This window comes from Marmota monax, unplaced genomic scaffold (assembly GCF_021218885.2).
Source record: "Marmota monax isolate L192 unplaced genomic scaffold, Marmota_monax_Labrador192_F-V1.1 WCK01_AAM20220418_F8-fsc00010, whole genome shotgun sequence".
NCBI classification, from domain to species: domain Eukaryota; kingdom Metazoa; phylum Chordata; class Mammalia; order Rodentia; family Sciuridae; genus Marmota; species Marmota monax.
The window spans coordinates 19,822,061-19,848,158 of record NW_026692321.1 but is presented as its reverse complement, the minus strand read 5'-3'; the positions used below and the strand labels follow the sequence as shown (position 1 = coordinate 19,848,158).

The 26,098-nt window shown below is 38.3% G+C and overlaps 1 protein-coding gene across 5 annotated transcripts in view; it reads left to right on the top strand.

The window, feature by feature from the left end:
- The window catches only part of Rbks (ribokinase), an 86,853-nt gene that overhangs the window by 33,745 nt on the left and 27,010 nt on the right, over positions 1–26,098 (top strand). For all 5 annotated transcript variants that reach the window (XR_009226560.1, XR_009226559.1, XM_046441535.2 and 2 more), the window contains exons 5-7: positions 1,844–2,008; positions 13,065–13,156; positions 19,569–19,757. Coding sequence is in view for 3 of the 5 variants with exons in the window: in XM_046441535.2 (XP_046297491.1) it covers positions 1,844–2,008; positions 13,065–13,156; positions 19,569–19,757 (446 nt within the window). In the remaining 2 variants the exon portion in view is untranslated. The remainder of the gene's footprint in view (positions 1–1,843; positions 2,009–13,064; positions 13,157–19,568; positions 19,758–26,098) is intronic.

Genomic DNA, 26,098 nt, shown 5'->3' with positions numbered 1-26,098 from the left:
CTGCAAGGGCTGGGGCAGGGGCTCAGTGGTAGGGCGCTTGCCTTGCACGTGTGAGGCACTAGGTTCAATTCTCAGCACCACATAAAAATAAAATAAAGATATTGTGTCTACCTAAAACTAAAAAATAAACATTAAAAAAATCATCAACAATGAATAAAAATGTTTAAAAAAAAAAAAAAGAGTAGGGACTGCAGAAGACCTAGGACAAATGCAAAAATGGGACACTTGGTTCCTTTCGTCGAGAGATTGAGTACGCAAGATAAAATCCTGAGTTGCATTTTGAAAGTTCAACTTGAGGGATGAAAGAGTGAGCCACAAAATAGACAGCTGTAGTCTTGAGCTTGTTGCTCAGTAGCTAAGGCCAGTCCTGAAATGCAGATTTGGAGGTCAGAACACAGAGGCTACAGTTGCCTCCAACAGAGAGAATGAGGCCAGTGCAGGAAGCAGAGATGCTGTCTTTCAGCAAGTGGGTACTTTGAATTTTTTCCAGGACCGAGGTTGGGTTTGTGCTAAACCATCCCCACTTTATTAAGTCCTCCTCCTCCTGGCCAACAAACACATCTGTGGTAAGATGATAGGCTAGAATTTGTTCTGTGCTGAGAGGTAATTTTAGGTCATGTCTATACAAGATCATCACGAGCAGCCTGGAGCACAAAAAATGCCTGTTGCAACGCATTCCCCTAGATCAGTGCCGTCCAACAAAAAGAAGATGCAGGCCACAGGGGGGATTTTAAATTGTCCAGGAGCCACATTTTAAAAAGTTAAAAAAAAAAACAGGTAAACTTAATTTTGACACTGTTTACTTAGCCACAAAATCCAAAATATTACCATTTCAAAATGTATTCAAAAGTGTCATTTGAAATTTAAAACCTTTTTAATGTTTTAAAAGTTGAGATTTTTACCTCCTTTTCTCAGTACTGTCTGAAATCCACTGTGTGTATTTTTTACTTAAAGCACAGTTTCAATTGAGACTAGCCACATTCCAAGTGTTTAATGGCCACATGTGCTACTGTAATACTGTGTTGGAGAACACAGCTCTTAAGAGTTCACCTGAGAGAAATGCACCACTGCCCCTCCACCATGTTGGGGGATTACAGAGAGTGGGCCCAGGTGATAGGAATGTATCAATTCCTTGGTCCTGTCGCCTCAATTTGTTCTGGTATAGCATAGGCTAGATAGTCTTCTATCTGGTACAATTTTCTGTCTGCTAGATAGAATAAAATGTGTTTGGATTGACAGAATTACCTCTTAGAATACCATTGGGTTCATACATCAACTATTTTTTCGTACAATAGAGCATTAGTTTTAAGCTTATACAAGTTTATTCCTATTTTACTCATCTATATGGCATCTGTCATTTATAATTCAGAATCTTTGTCATATATATTTATTAGCATTTCCCATTAAGTAAATTTTTAAGTATGTTTTATAAAATGTATTAACTAGCATTCTTTATACATAGGAATATTAATAAGGGAAACCTTTTAAAAATTTTGTTCAAAGTAATCAGAATAAGCCAGGCCTGGTAGCACACACTTGTAGTCCCTGCTATTCAGGAGGCCAAGGGAGGAGGATGGCTTAAGCCCAGGAGTTCAAGGCCAATCTAGAAAACATAGCAAAACTGTGTCTCCTAAAAAAAGTAATCTGAATAATGTGAGTCTCAAGAGACATTCTAAAAGATACATTTGAAACGCAAAATTTAACCGGAATGTCCTGAAAATGTCAAAATTAATACTTACAATACATTTTGTATAATAACTTTATAAAGATGATTGTAACATTGCAGAATATCATTGCTTGGCTTTGCTTGGTTTTAATATAAATATGTAGGATTTCTTTATAGGCCAGAATATCATCGTCATAGTGGCAGGAGCAAATTTACTTCTGAATACTGAAGACCTGAAGGAAGCAGCCAGTGTCATTAGCCAAGCCAAAGTCATGATCTGCCAGCTAGAAATAACTCCAGCAACTTCTTTGGAAGCTCTGACAATGGCCCATAGCAATGGAGGTAATTTTACATATTTGTCACTCTTTCTTTAAAAGCTTTTATCGCTGTCTTAATTAAAGTTAACCTTTTAAGTTAAGCAAAGCAATACTTTTTCTGTAGTAAAATATTCGTTCCTCCATCTGTGAGATTCACTGTCTTTAGTTCTTGATAATGTTAGAAAGACTTACAAATAGGGCAGAAGCAACATGAGGAACATCTCCAACATCCCACAGTATAATCTGCAGTCTTGTTAGCAGAATGATACAGGGACTAATTAATCTCTGAAGGAGCATTGGCTAAGGTACACCCTGAGGAGTGAGGAGCAGCGGTTAAGCTGTCTATCATGTCAAGTCACTGAGGAGCAGCAGTTAAGCTGTCTGTCATGTCCAGTCACTACCCAGTTACACTTTAATAAACCTCAAAAGGAATCAAAGATTTTTTCTTTCTCCTTTTTGTAAAACTATCATTTTCTCAATAAGCAACCAAAGATTATTTGTATGTAATGTTTTCTATGTTGTCAATGTGTATAAAGCAGCTGTTTTCTTTGATCTTTGATTCGGAAATGGTTAAACCTACCAAAAAAGGCAAAGCTGCATAATGAAACCAGTCACCCAACAGTTATCAACCTAAGGTTAATTTTATTTCATCTTTTCTCCCACCCACTCCTCTTCCTCTGGAAAATAACAAACAGGTTTTTTATACTTCCTCCTCCCTTTTCTCCACTGCCTATGAGAAGAGCATCTTCTGAGATAGAATCCCATTTCTGTCCCTGTAAGCTTTGTGGTCTTAGCAGAATTTGCTGCTTTTTCTGAACTGGTCTGTAAAATGCAAATGGAAATATGCCTACAGGATTATTCTAAGAATGGAATAAAATTAAATGTGATGCCAACCATGGGATGGTACAAGCCAACAAATCCCAGTTTTCTTCTCTCCATTCACTTCTCTCTTTACATTAAAAATTAAGATAATATCCTGATCTAGCACTATTTGGTCAAAAAAATCAAAATAAAAAGTAGCCAATCTAAGACAGTGGCTTCAGTTTGATGTGGTGACATTATTTCTTTGATTTATAATAAGAATAAAATAGAGATTCACATTGACTTTCCCAGATAAGACTTTCTCAGCAAGATAAAAAAACTAAAAGAAGAACTGTGTGTGTGTGTGTTCGTGTGTGTGTGTGTGTGTGGTGTTCTATATAGCAATAAATGGAAAATAAACCACTGAAATGATTTTGTGAAGAAAGTATATGTCCTGATTTAACAAATTTTCCTCTTGGCAAAACAATGTGCCGTGGCAAATTCTCACTGACATTTACTGTATTTTTAATGGACTGGAAGCTGTCAGAAAGAATTCTAAGCCAAAACCCGTTTGGTTGCATTTTCTGGAAGTGTCACAAATAAAGGCTAATGCTCCTGGTAGGCATTCTCTGCACTGCGCTCCTCTCAGGAGATGTGAATCCAGTGTGCCCTTCACCCTGCTCCTGTTTCTGGGTAGATCAAAACATATTCTCAAGTAACTTCTCTTTCTTTTCCACTGTCCCATGTCTCTCACTGTTTCCTCTGTCCTAGTTGAATTCCTGTTGCCCACCCATCTTGTGGAGGAGAGGAAGGTACAGCCACAGTGAGCTTACCTCTCACAGGTGAGGCTAGAGTAACCCTCTTGGGCAGGCAGCCTAACCTCAGGCTGTCACTGGGTGGGATCCAGAAATGCTTCCTCTGTCACCTGCCATGCAGCTGTTCCATCTGAGGAGCTGGAAGTCCTGGGACATTAGGAAGAGGGATAGGTTAAAGTGGGCTATGACCACCCAGCCTATTTCACACTTTGGCTAAGAGCCAGTGTGCCTAAGTATTACACCTACATGATCTTTCCCGTATAGTAGTCCCTTCTTAACTGGGGCAAATACATTCCAAGATTCGCAGTAAGATGTCTGAAACCTTAGGTAGTACCAAGCTCTATCATGTAATCTTTTCCATCCTAAGCACTCATCACATATTATGACCAAACCTTTTGCAGTTTGAGAGACATAAAAGCAAAACCTGTGGTAATTTCTCTTCCCTTCTTCTCAGTTTTATGGATAGAAGATTCATTCTTGCTGTAGAGCTTAGCGATCTTAGCATAAAAATTTTTCTTTCCTTATTATCTCAAGAACTTTCACCTTTTCACCTAAAGGAACCACTTTATAAGTTCTATTTGGCAAATATCAAGTTACCTCATCACTACTCTTACACTTTAGAGCCCTTATTAAGTAAAAAAAGGGTTCCTTGAACAGTATAGTACCATGAGACCACAGCAGTTAATTCGATAACCAAGATGGCTCCTAAATGACTAACTTGCAGGTGATACAGTGTGGGGAGGCTGGACAGAGGAACAATTCACATTCCCAGTGGGGTGCAGTAGAATGATGTGAGATTTCATCACGACTCAAAATGGTATACAATTTAAAATTTATGAATTGCTTATTTCTGGAATTTTCCATTTAATAGTTTTAGACCCTGATTGACCTTGAGTAAAACTGTGGACAGCAAAACCACAGATGGCTGTGGGGGGGGGGGGGGGTGATTGTGTAATAATATTGGAAGTAGTAATACCTTGCATTTAAATGTACTTTATACCTTATAAGGTTCTTTCTTGCCCATTTGATCTTCAGAAAAACCTTATGACAGAAATTTGGCAGCCATTGTTCTCTCAGGATTAAAGGTGAAGAGACTGAGACTCAAAGAGGCTTAGGAAGTTGTACAACCAACATCACACTTTTAGTATGTGTGGAAATAGAATTTCAGACTATAAGACCCAAGTTCTGTCTCCTAGACCACACTTTAAAAAGAAAGTGCCACACGCCATTGACTTTAAGGAACTAAGCCATTATGAAGAATTTTCTCTAGAAGAGTAAAATCCATACATTTTAATACTGTCCAGTGCACAGCCTAAGTATGGAAAGTGTTTGCTATTTTTGTGAAGAGCACACATACAAGTTTACGACAACAAATCCCATGATTATGTACAACTCTAATGCACCAATTTTTTTAAAGTGTGGAAAAAAATAAAGAAAATTAAAAAAAAAAACAAACAGTGAAGAAGCCCTAGAGCTTCATCAATGCATTGCCACACACTGCAGTACAGCACACACACACAAGCACTCTGCCGAATCGGGCACCTTTCTCTGACCAAGTCAGTTGGTCACTGTTTGGTAGATAACAGCCAAGTGCACCTTAGATTCTACACTATGAATGGGGTGTGTGTGCGTGTACATGTGTGTATGCATGTTTATTTAGCATGTGTGTGCACTTAGTCTGTGGTATAGTAAAAGGAGAGTGATGGTTTGGTAATTCATGTAGAATGGTTTTTAATTCAGAATCAATCACAAGCAAATAGGGAACCTCAATCAAGAAAGCAACTTCTTGCCCAGAGTTTCCAGTTCTTCTTCTGTGAAACAAGAGAACTGGACTGAGAGTTCTCAATTCATTGATGTCACCATGGACTCATCACAGAGCAAAGTAGGCAAAGTTAATCATCTGCCGAGCTCTGAGTGTCTTGCCCAGGGCATATGTGCTGATCAGCATTATGCCACCTCAAGAAAGATGGTAAAGTTCTCATTGTCATAGTCTGACTTTATTGTCATAGCATCACTGCTTCCAAGAATTAAAATTTGAATTATATACCTTGTATGACTAGATTATCTATCAATTATTAAAATACAAAGTAGTGGCGGGGTCATGGCTCAGTGGTAGAGCACTTGTCTAGCACATGTGAGGCACTGGGTTCGATTCTCAGTACCACATAAAAATAAAAAAATAAAATAAAGGTATTGTGTTCATCTACAACTGAAAATATTCTTTAAAAAATACAAAGGAAATGTTCCCTCCATCTTTGAATATTCTGTCTGAAAACTCTCTCCTGTCTTCACCACAGCATCACCTACAACATCAAAAAAATCGGTACCCCTGAATAGCACCCATCCCCGCAAGGTCACAGTGCAGTGAGGGGGGCCACTGCAGAGCTGCTTGTGATGAAATTATGCATGTTGGTTCTGGTCTTTATATCCATTTCAAAGCAAATGGAACATTACAGGAACAATTATACATAATTGAAATTGTAAGATCGCCAAGATTAAATCCTAGGTATGATACAGTGTATCTTTTAATGCGACTTTAGTCCTTTTCCATTTGGCAAACACAACTCCTTGGCTGGCCACCTAGACTTTCACAATAACATTGTCCAGCACACGGCTCAAGTTTGGAGAGATTTTGCTACTCAAGTTGCAAAAAAAGAGATAACCAAGCCCATGTTTTGGGAATCCCAGCCTTCTAGTGGTTTCTTTGATTAGGGTGATTTTTATACCCATTTCTCTGAACTACTTCTTAGAGCCATCAACTGTCCAACCCTACACCTTCACCTACCCCACCCCCCAAAACCAATAATAGATTCCGCCTTGTTACCCTGCCTTTTAGCCTACCAACTGCTCCTCCGGGCCTCACCTCTTCCTTGTTGACATTGCTGTGTCAGCCATTGACATGTGGCCAAGATAACCAGGAGTTTAGTCCATCTTACATTGTAATGAATAATAATTATTGTAGGATGCTGTCAGTCACCTCTGCAGCTCCAGGTCACTCCATGATACAGTGTGTGTTCTCTAGTTCTGCCTAGTCCCAGAATGACATCATCTTTTCTATCTTGTCTTACAAATTTGCATTCCTCTTTGATTAACTTCACGTCTACTGATTCTTCATGCTTCGTCATCATAGTAAAGTATTTCTGCTCATTTATAGAAGCAGGAGCCAAGAGGAGTCTTTTTTAATGGTATCTCCACTTTTCCCCTAAATTTAGTTACTCTAAACTGTGTATCAGACTATAAGCACGTGTATCCAGTTACTATGGGTAAGAATGCTGTCCCTCGGTAAAATACAAGCAAATAAGATGTGATCAATTTTTATACATATTTATGGACAATTATAAAGTTCTTTATTCCAGCTATTGATACTTAAATTCATTGTAATCATTGTTTAAAATCTGTGGGTATGGTAGAACTTGGCTGAGAATCCATCTGATCCTGGGCTTTTCTTTGTTGGTAGGCTTTTGATGGCTTCTTCAATTTCCTTACTTGAAATTAGTCTGTTTAAATTTTCTATGTCCTCCTGGTTCAATTTTTCCTCCATGTCTCTAGGAATTTGTTGATATCTTCAAGATTTTCTAGCTTATTGGACTATAAATTTTCAAAACAGTTTCTGATTATCTTCTTATTTCACTAGTGTCTGTGGTCATGTTTCCTTTTTCATCATGGATTTTAATAATTTGAGGTTTTTCTCTCTTTTGGTTAGCTTGGCTAAGGGTTTATCAATTTTGTTTATTCAAAGAACCAACTTTTTGTTTCGTTGATTTTTTTTTAATTTTTTAAAATCTCAATTTCATTGATTTCAGCACTGTTTTTAATTACTTCCTGTTTTCTATGATTTGAGCATTGACTTATTCTTTTTCTAGGGTCTTGGGATATAAGTGTTAGATTAGTTAGTTAATCTTTCTCTCTTTTTTTTTTTTTTTTTGTCTTTCTATTCTTTTAATGTATGAGCTCAGTGCTATGAACTTTCCTCTTAAAACTGCTTTCATAGTGTTCTCTGTTCTCATTTACCTCTAAGTATTTTCTTTTATATCACCTCTGATTTCTTCTGCTATCCATTCATCATTCAATAGTGAATTATTTAGCCTCCAGGTATTAGAATAGTTTCTATTTTTATCTTATCATTTTACTCAATTTGATCTGATAGAATGCAGGGTATTAAGTCTATTTTTTTTATTTGTTAAGAGTTATTTTGTGGCCTGATATGTGGTCTATTTTAGAAAAGTTCCATGTACTACTGAAAAAAAAAAAAAGTAACCAGTCATTGATGGATGAAATATTCTCTGTAGTCTCTAAACTAATTTTATTTTTTAGTTCTGTAGCTTCTTTATTAATTTTTTGTTTAGAAGATCTGTCTAGTAATGAGAGAAGTATGTTAAAGTCATCAGTATTATTGTGTGTGCTCTATTTGGTTCTTGATATCGAGAAGAGTTTGTTGGTTGTATGAAGATTCTCCACTATTGGGGCATAAAACTCAAAGTGGATCAAAGACCCAGGAATTAAACCAAAAACCCTGCATATAGTAGAAGAAAATGTAGGCTCAATACTCTACCATGTCAGGATTGGGATCTGACTTCCTGAACAAGACTCCTAAAGCACAAGAAGTGAAATCAAGAATCAATAAATGGGATGGCATCAAAATAAATAGCTTCTTCACAGCAAAGGAAACAGTCAAGAATGTGAAGAGAGAGCATATAGAATGGGAGAATATCTTTGCCACATGCATCTCAGACAGGGCATTAATTTCCAGAATATATAAAGAATTAAAAATACTTAACACCAAAAAACAACCCAATCAATAAATGAGCAAAGTAACTGAACAGACAGTTCTCAAAAGAAGGAGTATAAATGGTCAACAAATATATGAAAAAGTGTTCAACATCTCTAGAGAGAATTGAGAATTAAAATTACAGAGATTTCATCTCACTCCAGTCAGAATAGCAATTATCAAAAATACAAGTAACAATAAATGTTGGTGAAGATATGGTGAAAAATTTACGTTCATACATTGCTGATAGGACTACAAATTGATGCATCTACTCTGGAAAGCAGCATAGAGATCTCCCATAAAACTAGGAATGGAATCACCATTAAACCCAGCTATCCCACTTCTTGGTATATATTTAAAATGTAGGATTTAAAATGAGTATACTGGGGGCTCGGGTTGTAACTCAGTGGTAGCGCATTTTGCCTGGCATGTATAACGCACTGGGTTCGATCCTCAGCACCACAAACAAATAAATAAAGATACTGTGTGTCCATCTCCAACTAAAAAAAAAAAATTAAAAATAAATAAATAAAAATAAACAAAATGAGTATACTGCAGTGCCACAGCCACATCAATGTTTTATCACAGCTCAGTTCACAATTAGCTAACCTATGGAGCCAACCTATGTACCCTTCAACAGATGAATGGATACATAAAATGATAAAATGTGAGATATATATATATATGTGTGTGTGTGTATATATATATATATATATATATATATATATACACACACACATACACACAAAACTTGGCCCTTAAGAAGAATGACTTTATTACATTTTATTACAGTAAATGGATGGATCTGGAGACTATCGTGCTAGGTAAAATAAGCCAGAACCCAAAACCAAAGTTCACTTGTTTTCTCTGATATGTAGAAACTCACCCACAATAAGTAGGGGAGAATAAGAATAGAAGTTCATTGGATTAGACAAAGGGGAATGAAAGGAAGGGATGGGGGGATAGGGAAAGAAAAGACAGTGTAGATCTGACATGATTTTCCTATGTACCTATATGAATTCACCACAGTAAATCCCACCATCGTGTACATCCACATAATGAGGTCCTAATTAGAAAAAGACATATTCCATGCTTGTATAATTATATCAAAATAGATTCTACTATCATATATAACTAAAAACAAAACAATAACATAAAATAAAATTTGTGAGGTTTTTAAATATTTTTTTCTTCTTTGAAATGGGGTTCTTACTGTGGTAGCCAGGTTGGTCTCAAATTCATGAGCTTAAGTGATTCTTCCACCTCAACCTACCACATAGCTGGGACCACAGGTGTATACCACCATGCCCAGCTTAAAATTGTTTTTATTGTGGAAAATTTCAAATATGTAAGGATATAGAATACTATATTGGTAAGTCCATATGTGCTCTCATTTAGCTTCAACAAATGTCAAGACATGACCAGGGTTTTTTTCATCTGTACCCCAACTCATTACTCTTTACCCTCCACTGCACAACACAGCTATTATATCATTTCATTAACAGTGTACCTGTTTTTTGATGGAAGATTAACTGCATGATGTACAACATTTAATCTACAGTCAGATTTATTCCAATTAACCTTTTATAACTAATTACTTCAGGCTTTTCTCTTTATGCAAGTATAGAAATGTAACTACGTGTGTAGTTATGTTTTTTTAATATTTATTTTTTTAGTTGTAGTTAAACAGAATATCTTTATTCTATTTATTTATTTATATGTAGTGCTGAGGATCAAACCCAGGGTCTTGCACATGCTAAGCAAGCGCTCTACCGCTGAGCCACAACCCCAGCCCCATGTAGTTATGTTTTTATGTGTTTTATTTAAAATGAATAGTTGGTAGAAACCTTCCTTTTTCACGTACGGATAAATTATAAAAATCTTTCTCTCACAAAGGAAGGAGCTACTTCATTCTTTTTAGCTGCTGCAGAGAATTACATCAGGTGAATATGTCATAATTTTAACCAATCCATTTGATAGATGTGTAGGTTTCTTTTTGTATTTTTCTAGCACAGAGCTCCATGAGCATCACTGTGTATCATATTTGAATACCTATAGATTTCTGTGAGCATAGATTTAGAAAAGGAATTGCTAGCCCAGTGTGGTGGCACTCACTTGTAATCCCAGCAACTCCGGAGGCTGAGGCAGGAAGATTGCAAGTTTGAGAACAAGACTCAGCAACTTAACAAGGCCCTAAACAACTTAGCAAAACTCTGTCTCAAAAAATAAAAAGAGCTGTGGATGTGGCTCAGTGGTTAGGCACCCCTGGGTTCAATCCCTGGTACAAAGAAAAGAAAGAAAGGAAGAAAAGGAATTGCTAGATCAGGCATCTTTTAGGGGAAGAAAAAGGAAATGACTCTACCCTGCTGTTCCATACTGGTACCTTGCTCTAACCTGTGCTTTGATGCTAATGAGTACCAATTTGAAGATCACCCTAGGTGGGTGTGAGGCAAATAAGGAACAATATATTGTTCAGAAAACCTAAAAAGTAAGTGGGTGTGTTCAAATGCTGGACAATGAGGACCTTTATGCATAACTGACATCTCCAAGACATCGCAGAAGCCAGAGAGCCAATGAGCGAGATTGTTGCCAGGCTACACAGAAGGCAGAGGGATGGGTGGACTGGCGGGGGTGTTGGGCTGTGTGTAAAGGACAATATAATAACAGTGATAATCCTTTACATTTGTATAACACTTTACAGTTTACCCAGGGCTTTCATGTCCATTTTCTAATTGAAGTTGCACAATAGCCGTGTGCAAAAATTTGAACTGCCAAAAATATACAATAGGATTTCTGTGGGTGGACATTATGGAATCTACAATAACAAAAATGTGGAAATAGTGTTAGCCCATACAGGACAAGATCACTGGCTGGACCAAAACATCATATAAGACCTAGGAGGGTGCAGACTAGGCAGCCTCATGGGACTGCAGTGGTGGACTCTTTCCATCAGCCACATGCTCATTAGCATCTTTCCAGGAATGTGGGATAGGTCACTTCCAAGCGGCTCTGTGAGAGCCACCTGGAGACCGTGTTCTTACCCCCAGAGATTCTGACTCAGTGGGTTTGAAGTGGAGTCGTGGGTTTGAAGTGGAGTCCAGAAATCATGCACTTGAATTCTGCTGTCATATATAACAAATTAGAATAAATAATAAAAATTTTTAAAAGATATGAATATTCTGGAGTGTAATTGCATAGCATGTTAACTAAGTATGTCATTTTTTTAATGATTGAAAACTGCTAAGTGAGTAGATCCTAATGTTCTCACTGTTAGAAAAAATGTGAGATGATGGATATGTTAATTAACCTGATATAAACACTTAACAATATATACATAAATAAAAACATCAAATTGTACACCAAAATACACACAATGTACATTTCTTAAATACACCTTAATAATGCTGATAAGAAATAAAAAAAAAGAAATCATGCACTTGAGCAAGCTCTCCCTGATGCTGATAGGCAGCCAGGTTTCTAAGCCACTGTTCTGGAAGAATCTTGGAGAACCGCAACTAGTGGAATTTACTCTACCCATCTATAGACAGATGAGACTACTTCACACCTAAGTCAGTGGACCTGGGTTGAGGAAAAGAAAACCAGCCAGTCCAGTTTAGTGTACTGCAGGATATATATGGGAGGCATATAAAATACACATATGTACCTGAGTTGTGGCAAAGAAGGTTCTTCGTGCAAATAAAATTTCTGAAGACTTTAAAATAATTTAAAATTTTACACCAAAGGCTATTTCAAGATATGGTGAATTGGGGTTGGAGGCATGTATTGCTTAGAGTTCTTAGAGTTGAGTTCTGGCCTACAGAAGCTATTTTAGAGAGGACCAAACCCTGAACTTAAAATCAGAGGACCCTGGGTAGGGGCCCTGCCAGATGACATCCCAGGGAGGGCCTTCCACACAGGATCTCATCTCTCGGCCTTGTTTTCCTCTTGTAAAAAATGCACTTCTCTGTCACTGTGATAGCAGTGACCTTCTCCTTTGCCCACTATAGTTATCTCCACCCATCCTTCTCGAGTCACCTCCTAGTCTGAGCCACCACTCAGCCTCTGACTTAATTTCTCCTCCTTTCGCAATCCTTTTTTTTTTAAACATTCCCAGATTGCTCACAAAAGCCAAAAGCGTAAGCTTGTGTGTGTGTCTGTGTGTCTGTGTGATGTAACATATTTGGGAAGCACCCAGGGGTATATAAAATATACATGTGTACCTGAGTTTCCTCATTCTACTCAATTCAGGAAAATTTTGAACTCTTCATTGTTTTTTTTCTTTCCTAGAAAATGGATTTATGAACTAGCCTTGCAACTAAGCACTTACAGGAACCCACAAAAATCTTCACCCACCTGTTCACACTCATACACAACCTTTCATGCCACAACATCTTTATTCCTCTTTAATGTTTTCCCTGCCCTTACCTTAACTCTGTGATCACCTTGGCTGTAAATATTGATGTTTGCCCTTGAAGCTGAAAGTAAAGTAAAAAAGTAGAGGAAATAGAAATAAGAAGGCACTGGTGCTCAACTATCATGGAGACTGAGATTTCAGACTTCTCCACATCTGTACTAAATGGATATTTAATCGGATGAATGCAAACATGATTGCAATCAGGGATTTGTCCTACCAAATGTCTGTAAATGCACCATGTTAAAAATGATAACCATCAAACCTCTTTCCCATTCCTTTGTAGTGAAAACATTGTTCAATCCAGCTCCTGCCATTGCTGACCTGGATCCGCAGTTCTACAGCCTCTCGGACGTGTTCTGCTGCAATGAAAGCGAGGTAAGGATGAACTGGGGTGGCCATTCTTTGAGAAACTGGAAGACTTGCATGTAAGGGGATAAAGCAGAGGCAGGATGAACTACGTCGATTGGATCACAAGTGTCTTAGACATAATGATCACAGATTTTTCAGTTTGCTGGGGTGTGAAGAAAAGGAAATCAGTAAGTTCTGGGGGTTGGGGGAATTCTTTGAGTCACCTCCTTAATGTGGTACTTATCAAACCCGTTAGTTAGTCCCCTCCCTGCCCTCACACTCTGGTGTTTTGTTTTCTTTTCTAATTATTTCATATTCTGTGAACTAATTAGCATTAGAGTTGCCAGGCTGAGCAAATAAAAATACAGATGCCCAGATAAATTTGAATTTCAGATAGTCAGTGAATAATATACCAAACATACTTACACTATAAAATTATTGGTTGTTTATCTGAAATTCAGATTTAGCTGAGCTTCCTGTATTTTATCTAATGACCCTAGTTAGTATACAACTCCTGGCGTGACTGCTGCCTTCTGTGGTGAGACCCCATGACAGCACTGGTGGACAGACAAAGGTTCTTCATGATGCCGCAGCAAAGTCCTTGGGGGCCACTGCATGAGGGCAGCAGCCTCTGAGTCCATCTGAGGGTCATAATGTACACATCTGCACAAAATCTCTCCCAGTATGTTGATATGAGGCTATTGTCAGTATTTTTAGGAAGAAAATTCAGTATTTCCTCCTTTTTATAGGTTAGACAGCATTAGACCAGAGCTCTCTCCCATGATTGGGATGCAGGACCTGCAGACACATTGGCAAATGCGACATGCGCATAGAAAACGTCATTAATGAACTGTAAGGTCATTTGCCATTTAGTTCAAAGGCTGAATGAAAGTCTCTAGGATTTCTTGACCTGCTTTTTTGATAATTTCATCTTTTAGAACATAGAGGACACAAAAAAGAAGACTGCTACATGGAAACTAATTTAACAAACCACAATAGGTTATGCAATATTTCGAGCAACCACCATAGCGAGGCATTGGACTAAGAAAAAGGAATTGTGGGAGAGAGTGACCATTTCACAATAAGAGGTTACATTACCCTCAACTGCCAAACTGGCTCAGATTTCCCTGCTAGATACTTACACAGCACTCTAGGTATTCTTTAAACACTCATCACGGCCTAAATTTATTTATTCAGTCCTCCTATCTTCTCCATTAAATTACAAGTTCCATGAGGACAGGGCACCTGTCTTATTCACTTGTATCCCCGGTAGCCATCCCTATGTGTATATGTTATCAATTGCTGAGTAATAAATTACCCCCCCAAATGAATTGGCTTATAACAATAATTATTGTCATTCGTAGTTTCCATGTATCAGGAATTCAGACAGAACACAGTATGGTTTATCTCTGCTCCATAATGCTTGGGCCCTCCATGGGAGACTCAAAGGCTGAGGGATGGAATTATCTGAAGTCTTTTTCACACATATGCTTGACAGTTTGGTGCTGGCTGTTAGCTGGGGGCATGATGGGGCTGTGGGCCACTTATACATGGCCTTTCCTTGTGTCCTGGGATTCCTCACAATATGGTAGCTGTTTTCCCAGATCCCAGCACTGAGAAAGAGAGAGTGCAACAGACAGAAGTCATGATGTCCTTTTACTTAGCTTCAGAAGTCCCACAGCATCATTCTGTCCCATTCTGTTGGTTGAAGAAGTAAGGTTCACCTTGGTACCCCACCTCTCAACAGAAGACTGCATTGTCATAGTGTAAAAAGTGCATGCACAACATTCATATGGTTATCTTTGGAAAATAACATCTGCTACATTGTACCTTACAAAGTTGGCACCTAGTAAATGCTTATTAAATGCATGAACACGGGTCTTTAAGAAAATTAGTTTCAAAAATTCTATCAAAAAAAAGAAAAACTTTAAAAGTTTTAATGTTCTTATAGATTGATTCAAATAATTCTCACTAATAATGTACATTCATGCTTAAGATATTGCCTCTGTTTCAAACCTAAATCATTGATATATAAGTATTTTTTTAAAAATGGGGTTAGAGTTGTGGCTCGGTGGTAGTGAATCTGCCTAGCATGTGTGAGGCACTGGATTCAATCCTCAATACCACATTAAAAAATAAATAAATAAAGTTATTATGTCCATCTACAATAAAAATATTTTTTAAAAAAGGAAAGAGAAGAAACAACGAGCTGGGCACAGTGGGCACACTTGTAATCCCAGCAATTCTGGAGACTGAGGCAGGAGGATTGCAAGTTAGAGGCCAGCCTGGCCAACTTAGCAAGACCCTGTTCAAAATAAATTAAAAAGGGTAGATATAGCTCAATAGTAGAATACTACTAGATTTAATCCCAGCACCACACACACAAAAACAATAAAAAGATACTCAGAAGCTTCAAAATAAGATTAAATAACTCTACAGATCAAATTATAACAGCTTCACAGAGCATTCAGCCCTTGGTGTGCTGTACAGGAAGCCGGGAAGCTGGGAGAGTGATGGGCATCTCACATCCTTAGGTAACCGGCACTAAAAGTGGACCACATGGGGAGACTAGTGGTGCTCATAGCTGGAAACCACACATGCTGGCCTGGCTGGCCTGTGAACAATAAGAGGTGGAAGAAGCTGCTACCCCTTCCACAAGGCTACAATATATTTAAGGCTCCCACCAGAGGTGACAGGAGGACAGAGACACTGCCTCTGAGGAGGAGGGAAACCAACAATGACTTAAGAGTTTTCATTGTCAATGTCCCAATCACTGAAAAGCAGGAACGCTTTATGACCAGTATAATACCTTGCTCTGGTTTTGAGATCCGTGGACGCCTGATAAATAGAACCCTAAAACCTCTAGAAAGGTAGAGATGGGCCAGGTGGGAGGTGAACTATGAAGACTCTCCTTCTGACAGCAAGGAGAGTGAGCCTGCGCACAAAGCAGCAGACACACCAGCAACCAGCAGAGTTGGCAGTCTGAAGAGGAAATTCAAATAATAAAACAATGCAAGGAAAGACTGTAAAGTAAACATGATTAACGTTTGTTGAAGAAGAAATTGTGAAAGAAAAACAGAATCAAAGCAATAATATGTAATATGAGAAACAACTCATTAGACATCTTGAAAACAAAAGTGGTCACTGAAAAAAATTTTACATCATTCATGAAAAAATAAACATTTAGGTGGGCTGGGGTTATGGCTCAGTGGTAGAGCACTTGCCTGGCACGTGTGAGGCACTGGGTTCAAACCTCAGCACCAAATAAAAACAAATAAATAAAGTATTGTGTCCATCTACAACTAAAAATTATTCAAATAAATAAGTAAATAAACAAACATTAGGACTGGGTATGTAGCTCAGTCATAGGGCGCTTATCTAGTATATATGAGGCCCTGGGTTCAATCACCAGAACTGCAATAAATAAGTAAACACATTGGAATAAGGAAATAGTGAATTGGAAGATTCTTAATCCATTCACTTAGAGATAGAAAATTCAGTTCACCAAGAAAGCAGGGCAGAAAGAAAAATATTTTAAATATTAAAGAAGACTATTAGAGAGAGATGGAGGTTTGAGAGGTCCCATTGCATCTAATTGGAGTAAAAGGAGAACTGTGGGAACTCAAGAAAAGCAATACTGGAGGAAAACCTGCAAGGTGCTTTCTAAAACTGAGAAAAGACACAAGTCCCCAGGTCAAAAGTGTATAAAAGTGCCATGGAGGGCTGGGGCTGTAGCTCAGTGGTAGGGCGCTAGCCTGGCATGTGTGAGGCACTGGGTTCGATCTTCAGCATCACAGAAAAATGAAAAGTATTGTGTCCACCTACAACCAAAATATATATATATATACATATAAAAAAAAGTGCCATGTAAAATAAACAAATCTGATTCTCTACTTAGGTACATTTTAATGGAACTGCATAAAACTGAGAATAAAAACAAAAATATTTTTAAATGATCAGAGGGAAAAAGAGATTAAATGTAAATGACAAGAATAATCATATCATCAACACAAGAGAAAAATATTTGTTAAACAATATTATGTGAGAGATAATTTAATTTCTTTAAAGAAAACTGTCTTGGGCTGGGAATGTAGCTTGGTAGACTGCTTGCTAGCATGTGCAAGGCCCTGGTTGCTAGCATGTCAATCCCTAATAATAATAATAATAATAATGTATCTGAATCAAATAAAATGTTAAGATTTGTTAAAGTCCGTGGTAGGTAAATGGATGCTGGTTGCATTATTTCCTATGTTAAAAGATTTTTTTCATTAAACAATAGTTTTTGGTTTTTAAAAAATATTTTTAGTTGTAGGTGGACATAATGCCTTTATTTAGTTTATTTAGTTTTTTTTAATGTGGTGCTGGGGATCAAACCCAGTGCCTCACACATGCTAGGCAAATGCTCTACCACTGAACCACAACCCCAGCCCTAAACAGTAGTTTTTTTAAAAGGTTTCTAGAAGGCTAGGAGTAGAGGTGCCTGCCTATAACCCCAACTACTTGGGAGATAGGCAGGAGGATCACAAGTTGGATACGTGCCTGGGCAACTTAGCAACAGCCTCTCTCAAAACAAAAAATGAAAAGGAATAGGGATATAGCTCAAGGGTAGAGTGTCCCTGGATTTAATTCCCAGTATTGCAAAAATTGAATTTAAATTAAAAAAAAGTTTTTAAAGACACAAGTTGGTATTTCTGAAAAGAGACCATCCAACTCAATAGATGTAAGTGATCCCAGTAAGGAAAACCAATGCAAAATTTATTAAAAAAAAAAAAAAATAGTATCAGAAGCTGGGCACAGTGGCGCACATCTATAATCCCATCTACTCAGGAGGCTGAGGGACGAAGATCACAAATTCAAGGCCAACCTGGGAAACTTAGTGAGACCCTGTATCAAAATAAAACAAAAAGGGCCGGTCATGTAGCTCAGTGGTAGAGTACTTGCGTAGCACATGTAAGACCCTGGATTTGGGATGGGGTTGTGGCTCAACAGTAGCACTACCACCTAGCACATGCAAGGTGCTGGGTTCAATCCTCAACACCACATAAAAATAAATAAGCAAATAAAATGAAGGTATTGTGTGTGTCTGACTATAACTAAAAAAAGTTATTTAAAAAAAAAAAAAGACCCAGGGTTTGGTCCCCAGTAGTGGGGAGAAAGGAAGACCTCAAAGTATAACCAACCCAGACTAAAAAGGTCTACACAAAAGATGGTAAGAGGGGGGTCCATGGTCAAGTTGGTGAAGCATGTGCTAACCTGTACTACTGGGAAAATGCAAACTCAGGATGAGCAGACACTTGTGGAATGATTTATAGATGACAAAAAGCATTGATTTGGACATGAGCAAACCCAAAGAAGACAGATCCATTCTCCAGAAGAGGTAGTGTATGATTAAATTGTAATAGCAAAAACAGAGAATTTGGTTATCTACTTTCTGAGTCAAAAAGTACCATGTAATTCCTCTAGTGGTTTTTAAACTGCCTATCTCAGAACCAGAGATTCCTTGGAGATACTGGATAGTGCCTGGAGGTTGAGAAAGCAGGACTGGAGCCCCTCACCCCTACTTTAATCATAGGCCTTTTATATTCTGAGAGAGAAATACTGATCCTGTGTAAGCCCTCCCACCCCTGCCCTCCATTTTGCAGATTGTCAGTGACCAGGGAAGGTCACAGAGTCAGTGAATGCCAGGGCTTCTGCCATCGGTGCCTCTCTTCTCTGCCTTCAGCGGCTCCAGTAGAAACAACTGAGCAAAAATAGTGAGTCGTCTGCAGCCAGGGAAGGCTAGTAACCAGTTAACTAGTAACTGAGAAAGGCACCATGGCCCAGGAGACACCTGGAAGAATCATATCCTTAGATGCTAAAATATATATATATATGTACAATTTCATCCTACATCATTGGCAATGACTCTTTCTTTTTTTCTTTTCTTTCTTTTTCCCATCTTTCCTTCTTCTATTTGTAGAATTCCTTTTGTTCTCTTTTTCATAAAAATTATTCTATGAGCAGAAAAGCTGAAAGAGTAATAGAGTGAACACTCCGCCTACACAGGTACTAACATTTTGCTGTTTGCTTCTCCCTCCCCAGGATATATTTGGGTTTTGTTTTTATTAAAAAGTAACTAAAAACAAGAATTGTGTTTTCATTGAGAGTAAGTTCAGTATGCATCTCCTACAGGGAGCCACAATACCACTATCACGCTTAAAAAAATTCTCAATAATTCTGTACTGTCATGTAATATCTGAGCCACATTCATATTTCCCTGATTATCCCAAGAATGTCTTTTAGCTAGTTTTGGTTGTCATTGTTATTGTTCTCTCTTGTTTATTTTCCTGTACTGGTATCCATCAAGGTTCCCATTGCATTTGTGTTAAGTAAAGCAAATCTGGAAGTGGATCTGAGTTACTCATTCTCACCACTGTTTCTTCTCCTTTGTGTGTTCCAGGCTGAGACTTTAACAGGCCTCACGGTGGGCAACCCAGAAGAGGCTGGGAAAGCTGCAATGGTACTCCTGGCAAGGGGCTGCAAGGTTGTAATCATCACCTTGGGGGACAAAGGATGTGTGTTGCTGTCCCAGACAGAACCTGTCCCAAAGCACATTCCCACAGAAAAGGTCAAGGCTGTGGATACCACGGTAGGTCTTAAACTTTAAGAATCATTTTGGGCACTTGAAAATCTTCGTTTATTTAATAACTAAGATATTATACCTGAATTTTTTGATAATGGGATATATGCTCAGGAAGTGATGTGGTAGAAGAGAAGAACAACCAGGCAGGAGAACTGTATCTTAACCCCTCTCTAACTCACTGTGGAACTTTATACAAGTCACTAAAACTCTCTGCGCCTCAGTTTCCTTATCCATAAAATCAGACGATCAGTAAAATTATACCTGTATTGCCTATTTTCATTTATTCAATTAATAAATGTTTATTGAATACCACATGCCAGTCATATGCTAGGTGCTCAGCATTAGTAATGAACAGGTGAATTCTATCCTGAAGCTTGGACTCTGGACAGTACACAAATAGCTGTATCTTATAAGTGAGTATAATCCTACATCATTGGCAATGACTGGATAGTGCCTGGAGGATGAGAAAGCCGGGCTGGAGCCCCTCACCCCTACTTTAATCATAGGCCTTAGGTGTTCCAAAGACAGTCTGTGGAATCCACCCGGACATTTTTTGTATAAGACACTGTGGAGGGACAAGTATGCTGAGTGGAAAAGTCATGGCTACAAAGTAGGAATGAAACCAGTTAGAACAAAGATGTATGGTTCCCCTATAGCTACGGAAATAAGAATTGTCTAGTATTAAAATTTAAAAGAGCTGACTTGGAAAAGTAAGTAAATTTAGGGATAAGAAACTAGAGTGGAGGAAAAAGAAAAATGTTAGGGTTTTTATTTGTAAGGAAGTTATATGTGATAATTTATAAAATATGTTCTGAGTTGTTTTTATGCTGAGACACAACTTTAAAATGTGGATCATTTACCCAAAAAAAAAAAAAAAAAAAAAAAGCCTGGGGAAGCAGATGATGTATTAGAAACAAATACACTTAGAAAAATATAAGTACAAGAAATCAATATGAAATTAATGTCCCAGTTGTCTCAAAACATGAGTTTGGGAGGTTGATACACAGAAGTGGCTCAGCCTCTCCTTACAGTGTCTGTGTAAGTCATTACTCCTTTTGGTTGTAAGCAGCAGAAGCACAATCCAAATCCAGGATTTTATTTGTGCACACTGTTGGAAAGTTTGAAGACGCAGCAGGGTATGGAGACTTTTTCATGTGCTATCCCTGTCAGTTCTCCTTTCTTTTTAGTGGCCCTTGAGCTCAGGCAGGTCCTCTCCCAATATGATCCATGGCAGCTCTATGCTGACATCATGTTCCACACCAGTATCAAATACCCCATCCCTGGTATCAAATAAAAATCAAAGAACTCTTATCCGAGGATGGGGAAGTAGATGCTGGTCAGACCAAAGCAATTCATACCTGCCACAATCATGCACAGCACTGCTTGGGCATGGGACTTTGTTAGGAAGTAACTAGACTTGGCAATATTCAAATTCAAATTAATAGTAATAATCCTCAGAGTAATTACATGTGGAAAGTTTGGATTTCATAGATCTTGACTGATTATAGCTTTGAGGATATTAAATGAAGCAATGAGCACTAAGAGGGTTTACAAATTATGATAATACTCTTTGTGCCCTTTCTTTTGGATTCTTAGCACAAGCAGTTACTTTTTAGGTTTCAGGAAATTGAATATATTTAAAGGATAAAGATCCAAAGTCCACATCCGCTTCAGGATAAATGCCCTTTTTTTCTGTGGAAGCAACCTGATGTAGGGGCTCTAAGGCCCAGAAGACTGATGTTCCAGCCCTGCTCCTTCTGAACTCTTGTTCTCACGCTTTGGCAAGTCCAGTCACTTCTATGGGCCTGGAATATCTCTCACCTCTAAAGTGAACCCATCTTGTAAATACTGTAACCCAGAAGGTCAGGGGGGGAAGAAGTAATGTCTAAGTTTTTTGTTGTTGTTGTTGTTTTCTGGCTCTAGGTCTTTGTTCTGGCTAGTTATCTTCATTCATTCCTTCAACAAATACTAATGAGCTTTGGCTACATGTTCACCCCAAAAAGAAAGAAATAGAACGTCCAATGTGTTTGAATATATAGAGAGTGATTTTAGTCTTCTTGCAGAATTTGAAAATGAATTTGTAATTGGTATGTAGAAAATTGAGGAAATAGAAAACATGAGGCAGATTTTTCCTCCTAGGTCATCTGAAATCTAAGGGGGAAAAAGTATGATTAAGTAAAGTAGAATCTTTGTACATCACATGGCTATAAATGCATAAACATAACAATGTAAATGCCAATTACTGATTTAACCAAAAATGAAGATTATAATCATACTGCAAAGAAGGAAGGATAAAATGAGTATGTGTTTTTGTGCACATAAAATAAATGCTCATCTTTCATAGTTGGAAGTCAAGAGATAGTATCTAAAATGGATTTAAAAATAACAGTGGAAGCATAATACAAGAAATATAAGATAAATACCAGAAGAAACCACTGAAAGAATTTTAAGTATGTGTCTTGTGGAAATGGAAATGGAGAGGAATGGAGCATCTATACTTGAGCCTTATCTTTTTAAACTATGTATAGGGGTGGCTTTGATTTTAAAACAAAAAAATAACACACAGTGAGGCTACTTCACACCCACTAGGAAAGCCAAAGTCAAAAACAGACAGTAATAAATGTTATATAAGATTTGGAGAGGGCTGGGGATGTGGCTCAAGCGGTATCGCGCTCGCCTGGCATGCGTGCGACCCGGGTTCGATCCTCAGCACCACATACAAACAAAGATGTTGTCCGCCCAAAACTAAAAAATAAATATTAAAAAATTCCCTCTCTCTCTCTTTCTCTCTCTCTCTCCCCTCTCTCTTTAAAAAAAAAAAAAAAGATTTGGAGAATTCCATTTATATGAACTCTTATACAGTAGTGGTAGAAGTATAAGATAATACAGTCACTTTGGAAAACAGCCCAGAAGTACCTGGAAAAGTAAAATATAGAGAGTTATATGACCCAGCAGTTCTACTTCTTAGATATATACCCAAGAGAAATGAAAACATGTATTCACATAAAGACTTGTACACAAATATTCATAGTAGCATTATTCCAAATTAGAAACAATCCAGTGTTCACCCACACATGAATGGATAAACAAATTGTGATATAGCTATACAATGGAATATTACTGACAATTAAAAGGAATACCTAACATGTGTTGTGAAAAAAATAAACTTTCAAAGCGTAATGCTAAGTGAAATCTGACACAAAGGTCACATATTATATGATTCCACTTATATGAAATTCCCCAAATAGGTAAAGCCCAGAGATGGGTGGTTTCTGGGCTAGAGGAGGGAATGGGGAGATACTGCTTAATGGGTAAGGGGTTTTACTCTGGAGTGATGGGAAGATTTTAAAACATATAGAAGTTGTACCACATTGTGAATGTGCCAGATGCCACTGTCTAAGTGGCTAAATTATTAGATAATAAGTTATTATCTTTAAAGGGATAAAGTACTAATTCATGCTATGGCATGGATGAATCTTGAAAACCTCATGATAAGTGGGGAAAACAGGCGTAAGAGGCCACATGCAGTATGATTCCATTTATATGAACTATCCAGAATAGGCAAATCCATAGAAAGAGAAAGTAAACTGAAGCTAGAGAGGTTGGGGGAGTGACTTATTAATGGGTAAGGGTTCCTTTCTGTGGTGATAAAAAATGCTCTGCAATTACTGTGATGGTTGAACAGTCTCGTGGCATGCTAAAAACTCTCAAGTATACATGTTTAGAGAGCATGTTTTATGATATATGAATGATGTCTCAATTTAGAAAAAAATAAAGTCAAGTAATAATAAACAACCAGAAAGCTCCAGGTGCTCCGTTAATGAAAATATTCTCCTGATAGAGGGTCTTCCTCTCTTCCTGTGAACTGCTCTGCAGAACCTGCCAAATGGGCTCCCAGCTTCCTCCCCAGTGGAGCAGAGGTGACACTGACAGGAAACCAGCGTGGTCACTTCCTGGCTCTAGAATCTCCCTCATCTGTTTCTGTGCTCTCCTGTCCCCCTGTCCAGCACTCTCCCTACTGCAGCTCCCGCAGGCTGCACACAGCTTTATGCCTGCCCATGAACTTCATTAGGAGGCGCTGCAGTGGGTGGTGCACTCCCAGGGGGAGGGGTTTCCTTCCCAACAAATGGGCTCCTTCACTTTGCAGTCAGGAGAATATCACTTGCTGCAGTCAGTTTGTGACCTTCTCGCTTGTCTCCTCCTCCTCATCCCTTCTGAAGACGTCAGGGATGACACGGATGGAGAGAACATCATTAGTTCGTTGGCACATTGTCCACTCGAGACAGCCTGCCCCAGAAGAAGCTGTTCCCCATTTTACGTCAGTGCTGCTGCAGGCTGCTATATTCAGTTTTGCTTCACTGTTAATAGTTGAATATATCACTTCTATTTTTACATCTGTTTTTGCCGTTGTGCTACAGTGAGATGATGGCAGAAGCTGCAGATGTCCTCAGCTCATTTTGGAAGACATGACAGATGTATCTCCTTTCCCATTTCTATATGTTATCTGGATCTTAGCCTCAAAGTGACAGGGTGTTCATGTCCTCACTCTGTTCTTTCTAACCTAAAGGCTTTACCTTCTTGTATTTGGGATTATACTGGATGTACATTCTGTATGCATTACCATACAGACTTAGGCATGGTAATAATATTTTAGGATTATCATGGTAGTATAATATAGTATTAGTTATATTGCCCTATAAGCTCTGTAAAATTCATGATATATAAATTGCTTTTCTATATGTAAATGGCTAAGTCCTAGGATCTACAATAACACTGTCCTTTCAAGAATTCAACCCATATGCTAAATCTGCCTTCTCAAGTGTTGCTTGCTTTATAGTAATGCAACATAATTCAGGATATATAAATAAGCTGAAAGTAAACAAAAGCTAGGAGCTTTGGGGATTCATCTTCCCTATTTATTTACCTGTCTTTCTATCCATTACATTTGAGTCCTGTAGTATTCAGAATTGCTGGTGAGGCTCTAGGAACATCAGCTGAGCTGCCTGGTTGCCTCCGAGGACTAGTCAGGGTTGAGAATTTGCTTTAGAGATTCCACCAGTAGGAAGTGGAGACAGTTTCTGTTGAAGTTGTGGGAAAGCACTTTATGAGATGATCACAGGTTGGCAGGTTACCTACAGATTTCCAAGTTAGTTCCTTTTTGGTGTATTCCCTGGGGTCTGGCCTTTGGCCATCTAGGCTGCTCTTAAGGGTAGATTCCCAAGGATGCACCTCTTAGTAACAATTAGTAACAATTTAGTCTGTGAAAGCCCAACATCTGAGGGGTCACTATTCCCATCATTTTTTTTTTCCCAGTACTGGGGGTTGAACCTAGTACTGGGCTTCATACATGCTAGGCAAAGGCTCAACCACTCAGCTACAGTACCAGGCCTTGTTTCATTTTTATTTTAAGACAGGGCCTCACTAAGTTGCCCAGGCCACCTTGAATTTGTGATCCTCCTCCCTCAGCTTCTCAAATTGCTGGGATCACATGTGCCAACATGCCTGGCTCATTATTCCCATCTCAGTGTAACCTTTCTCCTACCCTGCACCCGTGCCACTAGTGCTAGTGGAAGGTCAAACTGGTATTGCCTCATGTAATAAGAACTGATAACCTTAAGTGATCTTAGGAGGTGTTTCCCAACCCAGGGAATTGGGGGCATTCCTGTCTGCTGGGAGGACTATTTAATTCCATATTAAATAGTATTTAACTCTGAGATCTCACATGGGCACTGTGTCTCCCCAGCAGACCACATTTCCTCCCTCTTACTTCCTTCTTTCTGATCAGCATGCACTTTCTTTGCATTTGTTAATAATGAATAGGGTTTTGAAGGCTGCTGGTGACTCAGAAGCCATTTTGTCTTTGTGTAGAGCCTGTGCACATTTTTGTCCAGAAACTTGGCAAGATGTTTGGGTGTCCCTCACTGTTGATCACTGATACTTGGGGGGGAGAATAAAATGACATGGGTAAACAATGATAGAATCTTGGATGTGAATAGGTAACTACAAGTAGTAAGGCTAATTTTTAGCTGCCATATCAATTTTTTGTCAAAGAAGTAACTATTGTTACATTAGAATACTTACTCCATCGATACCACCTCACTCAAAGTTTCTTAATAAATCTGCATTTACAATTGTCATGAAAAGCTTCACCATTTCCTTTAGCACACTAATTGCTTTGTTGAAATTTTTTTTTTTTTTTGCTTGTGCAATTAATGTATTCTTGTGTTCAAGGGAGGAAAGGAAACACATGCACAAAAGAGATAAAGAGGAAAGTCGTATATGAATCCATTTCTGTTTACTATCCTAGATCTGGAGCCCCAGGTTTCTGTGCTACACAGGAGCTGAAA